Source organism: Aotus nancymaae, unplaced genomic scaffold (assembly GCF_030222135.1).
Source record: "Aotus nancymaae isolate 86718 unplaced genomic scaffold, 86718_ANA_hifiasm-v0.15.2.pri h1tg000049l, whole genome shotgun sequence".
In the NCBI taxonomy this organism is placed as follows: Eukaryota; Metazoa; Chordata; class Mammalia; order Primates; family Aotidae; genus Aotus; species Aotus nancymaae.
The window spans coordinates 18,437,900-18,451,069 of NW_026988463.1; the positions used below are offsets into that span (position 1 = coordinate 18,437,900).

A 13,170-nucleotide genomic window follows, 5' to 3' on the forward strand; every position below is an offset into this window, starting at 1 on the left:
AAAAAAAATTTTTTTTGTAGAGATGGGTTTTCACTATGTAGCCCAGGCTAATCTCAAAATCCTGGCCTCAAATGATCTTCCAGCCTCAGCCTCCCAAAGTGCTGGGATTACAGGCATAAGCCACCATGCCTGGCTCAGTACGTGTATTTTGTATATTTGTATACAGGAAACATTTTATTATAAAAATTTCAAACATACAAAAAATACAGAGTTGTATAATAAACACCCATATACCCACCGTGTAGATTTTAAATTGCCATATTTGCTTTCTTTCATTATTTTTGGGGGCATTTTAAAGTAAATTACAGATGTCAAGATATTTTTACCCTGAAATTTTTCAACAGTCATCTCTGAAAAATAAGGACACCTCTCTGCAGTCACAGTATCATTATCACACCTAAGAAAATTAAAAATTAACATCATCTAAAATCCAGACATTTTCTAATTATCCCAATTTTCCCCAAAATGTGTTTTGTTTTTTTTTTAAATTGATACTGGATCTCCCTCTGTCACACGGGCTGGAGTGCAGTCGTGTGATTTTGGTTCATTGCAACCCTCGACTCCTAGGCTCAAGTGATCCTCCCACCTCAGCTTCCAGACTAGCTGGGACTACAGGCACGTACCACCAGCATGTCTAGCTAATTTTTGTATTTTTTGTGGAGACAGGGTTTCACCATGTTTCCCAGGCTGGTCTCTAACTACTGGGCTCAAGCAATCTGCCTGCCTTGGCCTCCCAAAGTGCTTGGATTTGCTAGGATTACAGGTGTGAGCCACTGCTCCCAACCCACAATGTTACGTATGTATGTATTTATTTATTTATTTGAGACAGAGTTTTTCTCTGTCACTCAAGCTACAGTGCACTGGTGCAATCTTGGCTCACTGCAACCTCTGCCTCCGAGGTTAAAGCAATTCTCATGCCTCAGCCTTCAGAGTAGCTGGGATTACAGTCATGAGCCACCACATCTGGCTAATTTTTTTTTGTATTTTTAGGAGAAGCAGGGTTTCACTATATTGGCCAGGCTGGTTTTGAACTCCTGGCCTCAAGTGATCCATCCACCTTGACCTCCAAAGTGTTGGGATTACAAGTGTGAGCCACCATGCATGGACCCCAAAATGTCTTTCATAACTTGCTTATTCAGACCAGGATTCAGTCAACAACCAGATTTCACATTCCATGGATTTTTTTCCCTCTTAAATCTCTATTAATCTAAAATAATCTCCCCAGCCCAGCCTCTTTTTTCTTGACATTGGCTTATTGCAGAAATTAAGCCAACTGCTGTGTCAACGTCCTACCTTCTGGAACTGTCTGGTTATTTTCTAGTGATCTCTAGAGTTTGTTTCTCTGGCTTCTTATTTCCTGCACACTGAAATATGGGTCTAAAGGCTTGATTTGTTTCCTGTTAAGCATTTGTTTGTTTTTTTGAGATGGAGTCTTGCTCTGTTGCCCAGGCTGGAGTGCAGTGGCATGATCTCGGCTCACTGCAATCCCTGCCTCCCAGGTTCAATTTCCCTGCCTCAGCCTCCCAAGTAGCTACAGGCATGCACCAACATGCCTGGCTAATTTTTTGTATTTTAGTAGAGACAGGGTTTCGCCATGTTGGCCGGGATGTCTTGATTTCCTAACCTCATGATCCGCCTGCCTCAGCCTCCCAAAGTGCTGAGATTACAGGCATGAGCCACCACACCCGGCCAAACATGTTTATCCATAATACTGGTGACAGAGACACATAATACTGGTGACACAACAGGCCTAGCTCTCTTGCTCTTGCTGATGTTTCACTTGGTCACTGGGTCCAGGTGGTAACAACTCAATGTCTCCATTATAAACTTATGTTGGATTTCTTTTCAAGTCTGAGAGCCCAGTGACACAGTGTCCCAATTTTTTCTGGCCCTTTCCTGGAAAACAAAATGTCTAAACTGACTGGCCCAAGCTTCTTATATTCAGAAGAGGTCAACTCTGATGACCATAGTCATTTACCTTTTTTTTCAGGAGATCCACCTGACCTAGGGTTTATTGTCCCTTTCAGGGTTATTTTAGGGACACGGTCATGTACTATGGCTTCTACACCAATTCCACCATCCAGCACGGGAACAGCGGGGCATCCTACAACATGCAGTTGGCCTACATCTTCACGATCGGAGCATGCTTGACCACCTGCTTCTTCAGTTTGCTGTTCAGGTATGGAAGCGTCTGCATTTCCTGATTCTGAGGGTCATGTTAGACTTAGGCAAAAATGCAAGAAATTCAAAAATTACCCAGGTAACAGTTTCTCTGCAGTTTTGACTTTTTTTTTTTTTTTTTTTTTTTGAGACAGAGTCTCGCTCTGTCCCTAGGCTGGAGTACAATGGCGAAATCTTGGCTCACTGCAACCTCTGCCTCCTGGGTTCAAGCGATTCTCCCTCCTCAGCTTCCCAAGTAGTTGGGATTACAGGTGTGCGCCACCATGCCCAGCTAATTTTTGTAATTTTTGGTAGAGACGGGGTTTCACCATGTTGGCCAGGCTGGTCTCAAACTCCTGACCTCAGGTGATCCACCTGCCTCAGCCTCCCAAAGTGCTGGGATTACAGGTGTGAGCCACTGTACCCGGACTGCAGTTTTGACTTTGTATTGCTGTCCTATCATTCCTTGTCCTGCACTATAAAATAAGAGTTTGGACAGAAGAAGAGAGGATTTTCTGTGCTTTTAAAGAAATTGATCAGCCTGATAATAAGGATGCAATTACCCTAGCAATGATATGGACAGAAGAACATAATAGATAACTATCAGAGAGGAGGTACAGATAGAAAATACACATGTGAAAAAATGTGAGGCTGGCCACGGTGGCTCACGCCTATAATTTTAACACTCTGGGAGGCCGGGGTGGGCGTATCACTTGAGTCTAGGAGTTCAAGACTGGCCTGGGCAACATGACGAAATCCCATCTCTACTAAAAATACAAAAAATTAGCCTGGCTTGGTGGCACATGCCTGTAGTCACAGCTACTTGGGAGACTGAAGTGGGAGAATCACCTGAGCCCATTAGGTCAAGGCTGCAGTGAGCTGAGATTCTTAAGTTGCTGTTACTGAGTAGTGGCAAATTTCAGAACAGCAGTGTCTGTTTTATGCAGCATTTTTGTGTGTGTGCCGAGGGCTTCCTGGGCCTGAGATATCCCATGACAATAACAGTGCCTTCATCAAGTGCTTGATGCTCTGAGCACTCTATGGACTCTTTGGAAAGCTGAATCATCTGCCCCCACCCCTAGAGATGTCTACATCCTAATCCCCCAAACTGGTGGATATGTAACTTCACATAACAAAAGGGACTTTGAAGATGTGATTGAGGATTTTTAAATGGGGAGATTATCCTGGATTATCCGGGTGGACCCAACGGAATCACAAGGGTCTTTATAAGAGGGAGGCAGGAGGTCAGAGAGAAGCCGGGGGATGGAAAGATGCTACCCTGCTGGCTTTGAAGATGGAGATGACCACAAGCCAAGGAAAGAGGACAGCATCTAGAAGCTGGAAAAGACAAGGAAATGGATTCTCCCCTAGAGCTTCCAGAAGGAACACAGCCTGCCGACACCTTCATTTTAGCCCTGAGACTCATTTTCTGATTAGCTGGGCATGGTGGCATGTGCCTGTAGTTCCAGCTACTTTGGAGGCTGTGGCGGGAGGATCGCTTGAGCCCAGGAGGTCAAGGCTGCAGTGAGCTATGACTGCACCACTGCACTCCAGCCTGGGCCACACAGCCAGTAAGACCTCGTCTCTTAACAAGCAACAAGGAAAAACATTTTCTGACTTCTGATCTCTAAACGGGTAAGAGAGCAAATTTGTGTTGTTTTCAGTCACTAAGTTGGTTGCCAACTGTTACAGCAGCAACAGGGAACTGGGTGGATCACCTGAGGTCAGGAGTTTGAGACTAACCTGGCCAACATGGTGAAACCCTGCCTCTATTAAAAATATAAAAATTAGCTGGGTGTAGCAATGGGCACCTATAATGCCAGTTACTTGGGAGACTGAGGCAGGAGAATCGCTTGAACCTGGGAGGTGTAGGTTGCAGCAAGCCAAGATCACGCCACGGCACTCCAGCCTGGGAGATAAAAGCAAAACTCTGTCTCAAAAAAAAAAAAAAAACCAAAAACACAACTCTGTGAGGTGAGTACTATTGTTATTCCTTCTCTACAAATGTGGAAACTGAAGCTCAGAATCAGAACAATTCACAGGACAAAGATCCCTCAGTGGGCACATCCAGAGCGGCAAGCCAGGCCTGTGCGGTCCCAAAGCCAGTGGTGGTTTAACCACTGTGCTGTGACCACACTGCTCCAGGCCAACAGCCTGGGGCTAAGTCTTCACACTGCCTTTCCCCATCAGTAATAGGGCTGTCTGTTGAAGCCCTGCATTCCCAATGACTGCTGTAATAACCTTGGGATATTTTGGTTTCTGCCTTCTCTAGCATGGCCAGATATTTCCGGAACAACTTCATTAACCCCCACATTTACTCCGGAGGGATAACTAAGCTGATCTTTTGCTGGGACTTCACTGTCACTCATGAAAAAGCTGTGAAGCTAAAACAGAAGAACCTCAGCACTGAGATAAGGGTAAGGCGAGCTCACTTTACTCATTTGCTGTCGGCAGGTCTCCCCTTCTCCAGTATGCCGGCAACTTTTCTTTTTTTTTTTTTTTTTTTTTGAGACGGAGTTTCGCTCTTGATACCCAGGCTGGAGTGCAATGGCACGATCTCGGCTCACCGCAACCTCCGCCTCCCGGGTTCAGGCAATTCTCCTGCCTCAGCCTCCTGAGTAGCTGGGATTACAGGCACGCGCCACCGTGCCCAGCTAATTTTTTGTATTAGTAGAGACGGGGTTTCACCATGTCGACCAGGATGGTCTCGATCTCTTGACCTTGTGATCCACCCACCTCGGCCTCCCAAAGTGCTGGGATTACAGGCTTGAGCCACCGCGCCCGGCCAACTTTTCTTAAAGTAATAATGAACTACTGTTTTATTGCCCATGAGACTGGCAAAAAAAAAAAAAAAAAAAAAAAATCAAAATATTCATAATGCCAAGAGCTGGGTATAGTGTAGAGAAATTAGCATTTTCCCATGACAAAAAACGTTTTCTGACTTCTGATCTCTAGAAGAGTAAGAGAACAAATTTGTGTTGTTTTCAGCTGCTAAGTTGGTGGTCATTTGCTACAGCAGCAACAGGGAACTGGGTGGATCACCTGAGGTCAGGAGTTCAAGACCAGCCTGGCCAATAGAGTGAAATCCTGCCTCTACTAAAAATACAAAAATTAGCTGGGCGTAGCAATGGGTGCCTGTAATCCCAGTTACTTAGGAGACAGAAACAGGAGAATTACTTGAACCCAGGAGGTGGAGGTTGCAGTGAGCCGAGATCACACCACTGCACTCCAGTATAATCTTATCGGAAGTCAGTTTAGCAATTTATATCACTGTTAAATGTACTTTGCCCAGACTAGAGTGCAATGGCTCAATTATAGTTCACTGTAAGCCTCGAACTCCTGGGTTCAAGTGATCCTCCTTTCTCAGCCCCTCGAGTAGCTGGGATTACAGGCATGAGCCATCACACCTGGCTAATTTTTTAATTTTTATTTTGTGTGAAGACAAGGTCTCCTTATGTTGCCCAGACTGGTCCTGAACTCCAGGGCTCAAGTGATCCTCCTATCCTGGCTTCCCAAAGTGCTGGGATTACAGGTGTGAGCCACTGCACCTGGCCAATGTACCTGTTTCTTGACCTCACAGTTCCGGGTTTAAATTTGTCTCTAGGCCAGGCACTTTTCTTTGGGTGGCTCATGCCTGTGTAATCCCAGCACTTTGAGAGGCCAAAGCAAGCGGATCGCTTCAGCTCAGAAGTTCAAGACTAACTTGGAAAACACAGTGAGAACTTGTCTCGAAAGAAAGAAGAGAGAAAGAAGGAAAGAATGAAGAAAAAGAAAGAAAAGGAAGGAAGGAAAAGAAAGAAAAGAAAAGAAGGAAGGAAGGAAAGGAAGAAAGGAAAGGAAGGGAGGAAGGGAGAGGAGGAAGGAGGGGAGGGGGAGAAATTTGATCTCGGGCAATGGTTTTCTTTTTTTTTCTTAATGAAATCTCACTCTGTCACCCAGGCTGGAGTGCAGTGGCATGATCTTGGCTCACTGCAACCTCTGCCTCCCGGGTTCAGGCGATTCTCCTGCCTCAGCCTCCCAAGTAGCTGAGGTGACAGGCACCTGCCACCACACCTGGCTAATTTTTGGATTTTTTTAAAGTAGAGATGATGTTTCACTATGTTGGCCAGGCTGGTCTTGAACTCCTAACTTCAAGCGATCTGCCCACCTCGGCCTCCCAAGTACTGGGATTACAGTTGTGAGCCAGCCAGGGCAATGATTTTCAACCCAGAGAAATCTTGCCTCTCTGGGGTACATTTGACAACTTCTGGAGACTTTTTTGGCTTGGGAAAAGGGTGCTCTTGGTATCTAGTGGGTAGAGGCCAGTGATGCTGCTAAACAGTGTGTAGAACAGCCCCCCCAACAGAGAATTCTGCAGCCCACAGTGTCAGTAGCGCAGAGGTTGGGAAACCATGGTTTATAGACACACACTTATTAGGAAGAAAGAGCAAGTGATTTTATAAATAAAGGGGCTTAAAAATTTTTTTTAAATTATTTTTGAGACAAGGTCTTTCTTTGTCACCCAGGCTGGAGTGCAGTGGTGCAGTCATAACTCACTGCACCCTTGACCTCCCGGGCTCAACTTATCCTCCCACCTTAGCCTCCTGAGTAGCTGGGACCATGGGTACACACCACCATGCCCAACTAATTTTTACATCTTTTGTAGAGAGTCTCACTCTATTGCCCAGGCTGGTCTTGAATCCCTGGGCTCAAGTGATCCTCTCACCTTGGCCTCCCCAATGTGCTGGTATTTCAGGTGTGAGCCACCAAACCCAGCCAAATAAAGGGGCCTTGACAAGAGGGGTTGCAGACATGAGTGTCTCCCTCAGTGTGGATACCCAACCTTATGCTTCAAGAAAGAGTTTCCTGACCTCAGTGTGCTTTTCTCAAGAACATGGTCCCGATCTATTAACTCCATCTGTTTCTCTAAGAAGGAAGCAGTGTTTGGGGATTCTTGGCCCATTTCAGAGTCCGCCATGGGTCTCCCATAATCCGTGTTCATTAAGAATGTTCCCCCTCTCTCTCACCTGTGGATTTGGGCTGGATTTATGTCTCTGGGTATGACAGGAGTTCCCTGGGGATCTTTGCTAGCAGTGGAGAGGGATCTCTGAATAAACTTGACTTTTATTTATTTGTTTGTTTGTTTATTGTTTGAGACAGAGTCTCACTGTCGCCCAGGCTGGTGTGCAGTGGTGCAATTTCTGCTCACTGCAACCTCCACCTCCTGAGTTCAAGCAATTCTCCTGCCTTAGCCAGCCAAGTAGCTGGGATGGCAGGCATGCACCACCACACCCGGCTAATTTTTGTATTTTTAGTAGAGATGGGGTTTCACCATGTTGGCCAGGCTGGTCTCAAACTCCTGACCTCAAGCGATCCACCCGCTTTAGCCTCCCAAAGTGCTGGGATTATAGGTGTGAGCCACCGCGTCCAGCTGTAAACTTGATTTGTTATGTTTCTAGGAGAATCTGTCAGAGCTCCATCAGGAGAAGTCCAAGTTGACATTCAATCAGCAGCTGACCCGCTTCTCTGCCTACGTGGTGGCCTGGGTTGTCTCTACAGGAGTGGCCATCACCTGCTGTGTAGCCGTTTATTACCTGGCTGAGTACAACTTAGAGGTAACCAACACCAGGGCTCAGGGCAGAGAGAACCAGGTGAAGGGATTAAATGCTGGAAGGGAAGGGTGGCGTGCAGCCCACGGTTCAACCTAGGATCTATGGCCAGCAGCATCAGCACCAGCAGGGAACTTGTCAGAAATGCAGGGGTGAGGCACAGTGGCTCACACCTGTAATCCCAACACTCTGGGAGGCTGAGGAGGGAGGATCACCTGAACCCAGGGGTTCAAGACCAGCCTGGGCAACATGGAGACTCCATTTCTACAAAAATTTTTAAACTTAGCCTGGCATGGTGGTGTGCACCTGTAGTCCTGGCTACAGTGGTAGTCATTCACTGGTGACTACAGTTTCATGTGAATGGTAGCTCAGCTCAACTGCGTCGTTTCATAGTCCTGGGGCCAGACCTTGCCTTGTTTGATCTCAGTTAATTCTTGTAACATCTCTGTGGATTATGTGATCATCTCTCCATTGTACAGATAGAGAAAAGGGGCTCAGAGAAGCTAAGGCTCCACCCCCAGACCTTGCAGCTTATGTGTGGGGAGGGAACCGCATTGGAACTCAGGTTATCCTGGCTCCCTGGCTCCAAAGATACCACCAAAAATGCAAGTGGTGCTTTTGAACCATCCATAGGGTGAGGCCATGCAGGGAAGAGGTGGGAAGGTGAGACATCAGATAAATCCATTGGAATCCCTGACTCCAAGAACCATGGAAGGACGCCTGGCAGAGGTGCAGCCCCGGCTCCACTCCCAGCGAAATGCCAGAGTGCTGCCTCCTCCTGGAGGCCCAGTGCCTTTCCCAGCATCACACAAAAGTGCAGCATGGGGCCAGGTGCGGTGGCTCATGCCTGTAATGCCAGCACTTTGCGAGGCCGAGGCAGGCAGATCACTTGAGATCAGGAGTTCGAGACCAGCCTGACCAACATGGTGAAATCCCGTCTCTACTAAAAATATAAAATTAGCTGGCTGTGGTGGTGCGTACCTGTAATCCCAGCTACTCAGGAGGCTGAGTCAGGAGAATCACTTGAACCTGGGAGGCAGAGGTTGCAGTGAGCAGAGATCGCACCACTGCACTCCAGCCTGGGCAACAGAGTGAGACTCTGGCTCAAAAAAAAAAAAAATGTGCAGCACAGGCTAGCAGAGGCACCCCAACCCCTTAATTCAGAACTCAGAGACAGGTGAAGCCTGGTGAAAGTGAATAAGGCCGCACAGGAGAGGGAAGGAGAAATTTCGTGGTGATTGATACCTTTGGGCTGTAGCTTCAGGAGAATCAGCTTTGCTCAACAGGAGGAGCACATCCTCATTGCCCCTGGCATATTGTAAAAAAAAGGGAAAGCCACAGAATGACTGTTCGAGCTCAGGCTCCTGAGTCAGATGCACCTAGGCTCCAATCTGCCACTTCCTTGCTGGGTGACCCTGGGCAAGTGTCTTCCCCTCCCTGAGCCTTGGTTTGTTTGGCACGGGGTACACAAATTAATGGTAGCTTAATAAATAGTTAACCTGGCCTGGTGCGGTGGAATTCCAGCACCTTGAGAGGCCAAGGTGGATGGATCACCTGAAATCAGGAGTTTGAAACCAGCCAGCCAACATGGGGAAACCCTGTCTCTACTAAAAATTTAAAAATTAGCCGAGTGTGGTGGTGGGCACCTGTAGTCTCAGCTACTCAGGAGGCTCAGGCAGGAGAATCATTTGAAGCCAGGAGGTGGAGTTGCAGTGAACTGAGATCACGCCACTGCACTCCAGCCTGGGCAACAGAGCGAGACGCCATCTCAAAAATATTTTTTAAAATAATAAATAAATAAATAGTTTACTCCAGAGGAGCTACTTCTGGGGTTTTCCATCGCGGGAGACTTCTGAGTGAGACAGACCTAAGGGGTACAGTGTACAAGCCAGCTCTCCATTCTCTCCTCCGTGCCCTGCAGTTCCTGAAGACACACAGGAACCCCGGGGCGGTGCTGTTACTCCCTTTCGTTGTGTCCTGCATTAATCTGGCCGTGCCGCGTATCTACTCCATGTTCAGGCTCGTGGAGAGGTACGAGATGCCGCGGCACGAAGTCTCCGTTCTCCTGATCCGGTAGGTCATCTGTCGCACCCGGCACCAGCCTCTATTTCTGTGAAGAGAAGTGGGATGGGAGCTAGAAAGAATTATGCTTTAGTATGAAAGTTTTGTTATCCAGAAAGACGGAATTTCAAAAGTAAAGTGTGGCTGGGCATGATGGCTCATGTCAGTAATCCCAGCACTTTGGGAGGCTGAGGTGTGAGGATCACTTGAGACCAGGAGTTTGAGAACAGCCTGGGCAACATAGCCAGATGCTGCCTCTACAGAAAATCAGCTGGACACAGTGGCATGCACCTGTTAGTGCCAGCTACTCAGGAGGCTGAGGTGAGAGGATCATTTGATCCCAGGAGTTTGAGGTTACCTATGCTGGCACTACTGCACTCCAGCCTGTGCGACAGAGCAAGACCCTGTCTTAAACAACAAAAAAAGAATGAAGTGTGTTTGTGTGGTGTGGGCTTTTGCTCAAAGTCATGGCTTGATTGCTTTCTTGATTGCTACCAGTGGGGGATTGATGTAGTCCTCAAGTATGGGATGTACAGATGGGCAGGCAGTGCACTGCACAAAGGCTTCTGAGTGAGGAGGGGACTGAAATCATCCAGTGTTCCCCTTAGTCAAGCTGTGACTCCTGGTACCCATGGCCTCAGGAGGGAGAAAGAGGTGCATTTTTGTAATTCCACCACCCAAACAAAGGTGGGAGGAGTGCTTTGGGCAACTCACTGGCACCCATAGGGTGCCTTTTTGTAATTCCCACAAAGGCATCGTATGTGCTAGAAGTTATCCCAGAGTTTTGATAAACAAAGCCTGAAACTACTCAAATTTTGTCCTTCTGGTTTCTTTCCTGACTTGTTCCTGATTATAGTGGGGTTTATAAGTACAGGGCTGTAGGCCAGGCATGGTGGCCCATGCCTGTAATCCCAGCATTTTGGGAGGCCAAGGTGGGTGGATCACCTGAGGTCAGGAGTTTGAGACCAGTCTGACCAACATGGCGAAACCCCGTCTCTACTAAAAATATAAAAATTAGCTGGGTGTGGTCATGTATATATGTAATCCCAACTATTTGGGAGGCTGAGGCAGGAGAATCACTTGAACCCAGGAGGTGGAGTTTGCAGTGAGCCAAGACCCGGCCACTGCACTCCAGCCTGGGCGACAGAGTGAGACTCCGTCTCAAAAAAAAAGAAAAAGAAAAAAAAAAAGTATAGGTCTGTACAACGCAGACTGAGTTTCTTTGCTGATCAGTTCCAGAGCCCTTGCCTTACCATGGTCTGTGAGATCTGGCTCCCCGCCAGCACTCCAGCCTCATTTTTTCCCCCTTTCCTTCCTGCTCACCGCCTGTCCCTGTCACTGACCTCCTAACTGTTCACAAACATGCCAAACTATTTTCCCACCTCTGGATCTTTGCATGGACCTGGAATATTCTTCCCACACACACCACAAGGCTTCCTTTCTGACTGCATTTTGCGTTCTTCAAACATCACCCTCATGTTGCACTCTTCCTTGCACACTTCATTAAAAATAACAGCTCCCTCCCACCCTTTCTCTTCTACCGTATATATTTTTTTACCACTTCCTAACATATTTGTGTTTATTTATCTTCCTCCCCCATAGTTTAAGGGGAAATCTTTGCCTTGTTCACAGTGCCTGAGATGTCATAGGTGCTCAAGAATGATTATGAATGAATGAGCAAATCGGTCAGTCAATTATATCCAATTGATATTATGAAAATTCCAGCCAGGTGCAGTGGCTCACACCTGTAATCCTAGCACTTTGGGAGGCCAAAGTGGTAGGATTGCTTGAGCCCAGGAGTTCAAGACCAGCCTGGGCAACATGGTGAGAGTCCATCTCTACAAAACATTTAAAAATTAGTCAGGCATGGTGGATTGTGCCTGTAGTCCCAGCTACTCAAGTGACTGAGGTAGGAGAAGTGCTTGAGCCCAGGAGGTCGAGGCTGTAGTGAGCCATGGCCACACCAGTGTACTCCAGTCTGGGTAACAAAATGAGATCCTGTCTCAAAAAAGAGAAAGGAAGGGAGGACAGGAGGACGGGAGGATGGGAGGAAGGGAGGGAGGGAGGGAGGGAGGGAAAGAAAGAGAGAAAAAGAGAAAGAAAGAAAGTGAGAAAAAGAGAAAGAAAGAAAGTTCTGACTATATTCCTATACCCTCATTATTCCCCACATCCCACCCACTGATCCATGATACCACTTTTTTAAGTATGTATAGAAGGGAAAATGTTAGGTCTCACTCTCACCCCATAACCTTGCATATTGAGTATGATGGACATAAAAAACCATCTACCAGGTGATGGGGTTGTAAAGACTGAGGGGGATGATTCAATAAAGAGCTTGGCAGTGTATGTTGGATCAGCACCCAATAAACATTTTGTACATTTACTATTACTATAATAGGAAGTGAAATTAAATCATTTGGAAGTTCAACAAAAGAGAATGTATCATTCAGAATAAATTAGGTTATGCTGCAGTAACAACCCCCCAAATCTCAGGGGCTTGGAACACAAAGGTTTATTTCTTGCTCATGTTACATACACAGTGTGGATTGTCAAAAGGGGCCTTCTCATGTTAGTTACTGAGGGATCCAGGCTGAGAGAGCAGCAGCCATCTTGAATATCATTGGTCACCACTCCAAAGAGAAGATGGGGAGTTCTGGAGGGTCTCACAGGCGCATTAAGTGCTCCAGCTTAGAAGTGACACACATTGCTTCTGCTCACAATTCATTCACTGGAATTAGCCATGTGCCCCCCTCCAACCATAGGGGCCAGGAATTTCTACCTTACCATGTGCCCAGAAGGAACTATTGGCAGACAGCATGAAAGACTGTCATTGAAGGTAATCATAAATGTTGTTTCTTCTGTTTAGAAACATCTTTTTGAAAATATCAGTCATTGGCATTCTTTGTTACTATTGGCTCAACACTGTGGCCCTGTCTGGTGAAGAGGTAAGATTCTATGCTTCTCTGCCTTAAGTTTGGTTTCTTAGCATTTGACCAACAGGGAGGACATGGGTTTCTCAAGAGCCATCACACTCCGTATTTGGTATTAATTCCTTGTGGGAGGAGAATGGAAACTAATCTGGGAAGCAACATAAGGCAAAATGGGCCTCAACAAAAAAGCTCAGGTTTTGAAGTCAGGAGGATCTGATTTGAAGGCCAGCTGTGTTGTGCCATCTGCTGAATCACTGAATCTCTTTCAGCCTCAGTTTTCTCATCTGTGAAATTGGGATTAAGCAATATCATATGTAGTATAAGTACAGTGCCCAGCATGTGCAATGGATGGTAGTAATTTTAGTGCTAGTCTGTTTTAACAGCCTTGGGGTTGAACAAAATTCTTTTTGATCCTTGAAGTTCTGTTTTTC

The 13,170-nt window shown here is 46.6% G+C and overlaps 1 protein-coding gene across 6 annotated transcripts in view; it reads left to right on the forward strand.

Moving 5' to 3' along the window:
- TMC5 (transmembrane channel like 5) overlaps positions 1-13,170 on the forward strand; it is an 83,180-nt gene that overhangs the window by 50,258 nt on the left and 19,752 nt on the right. For 5 of the 6 annotated variants that reach the window (XM_064362537.1, XM_064362538.1, XM_064362539.1 and 2 more), the window contains 5 exons: positions 2,028-2,179; positions 4,433-4,577; positions 7,599-7,754; positions 9,670-9,821; positions 12,676-12,754. In XM_064362537.1, coding sequence (XP_064218607.1) covers positions 2,028-2,179; positions 4,433-4,577; positions 7,599-7,754; positions 9,670-9,821; positions 12,676-12,754 — 684 coding nt within the window. The remainder of the gene's footprint in view (positions 1-2,027; positions 2,180-4,432; positions 4,578-7,598; positions 7,755-9,669; positions 9,822-12,675; positions 12,755-13,170) is intronic. The other variant, XM_064362542.1, reaches the window with a different exon arrangement.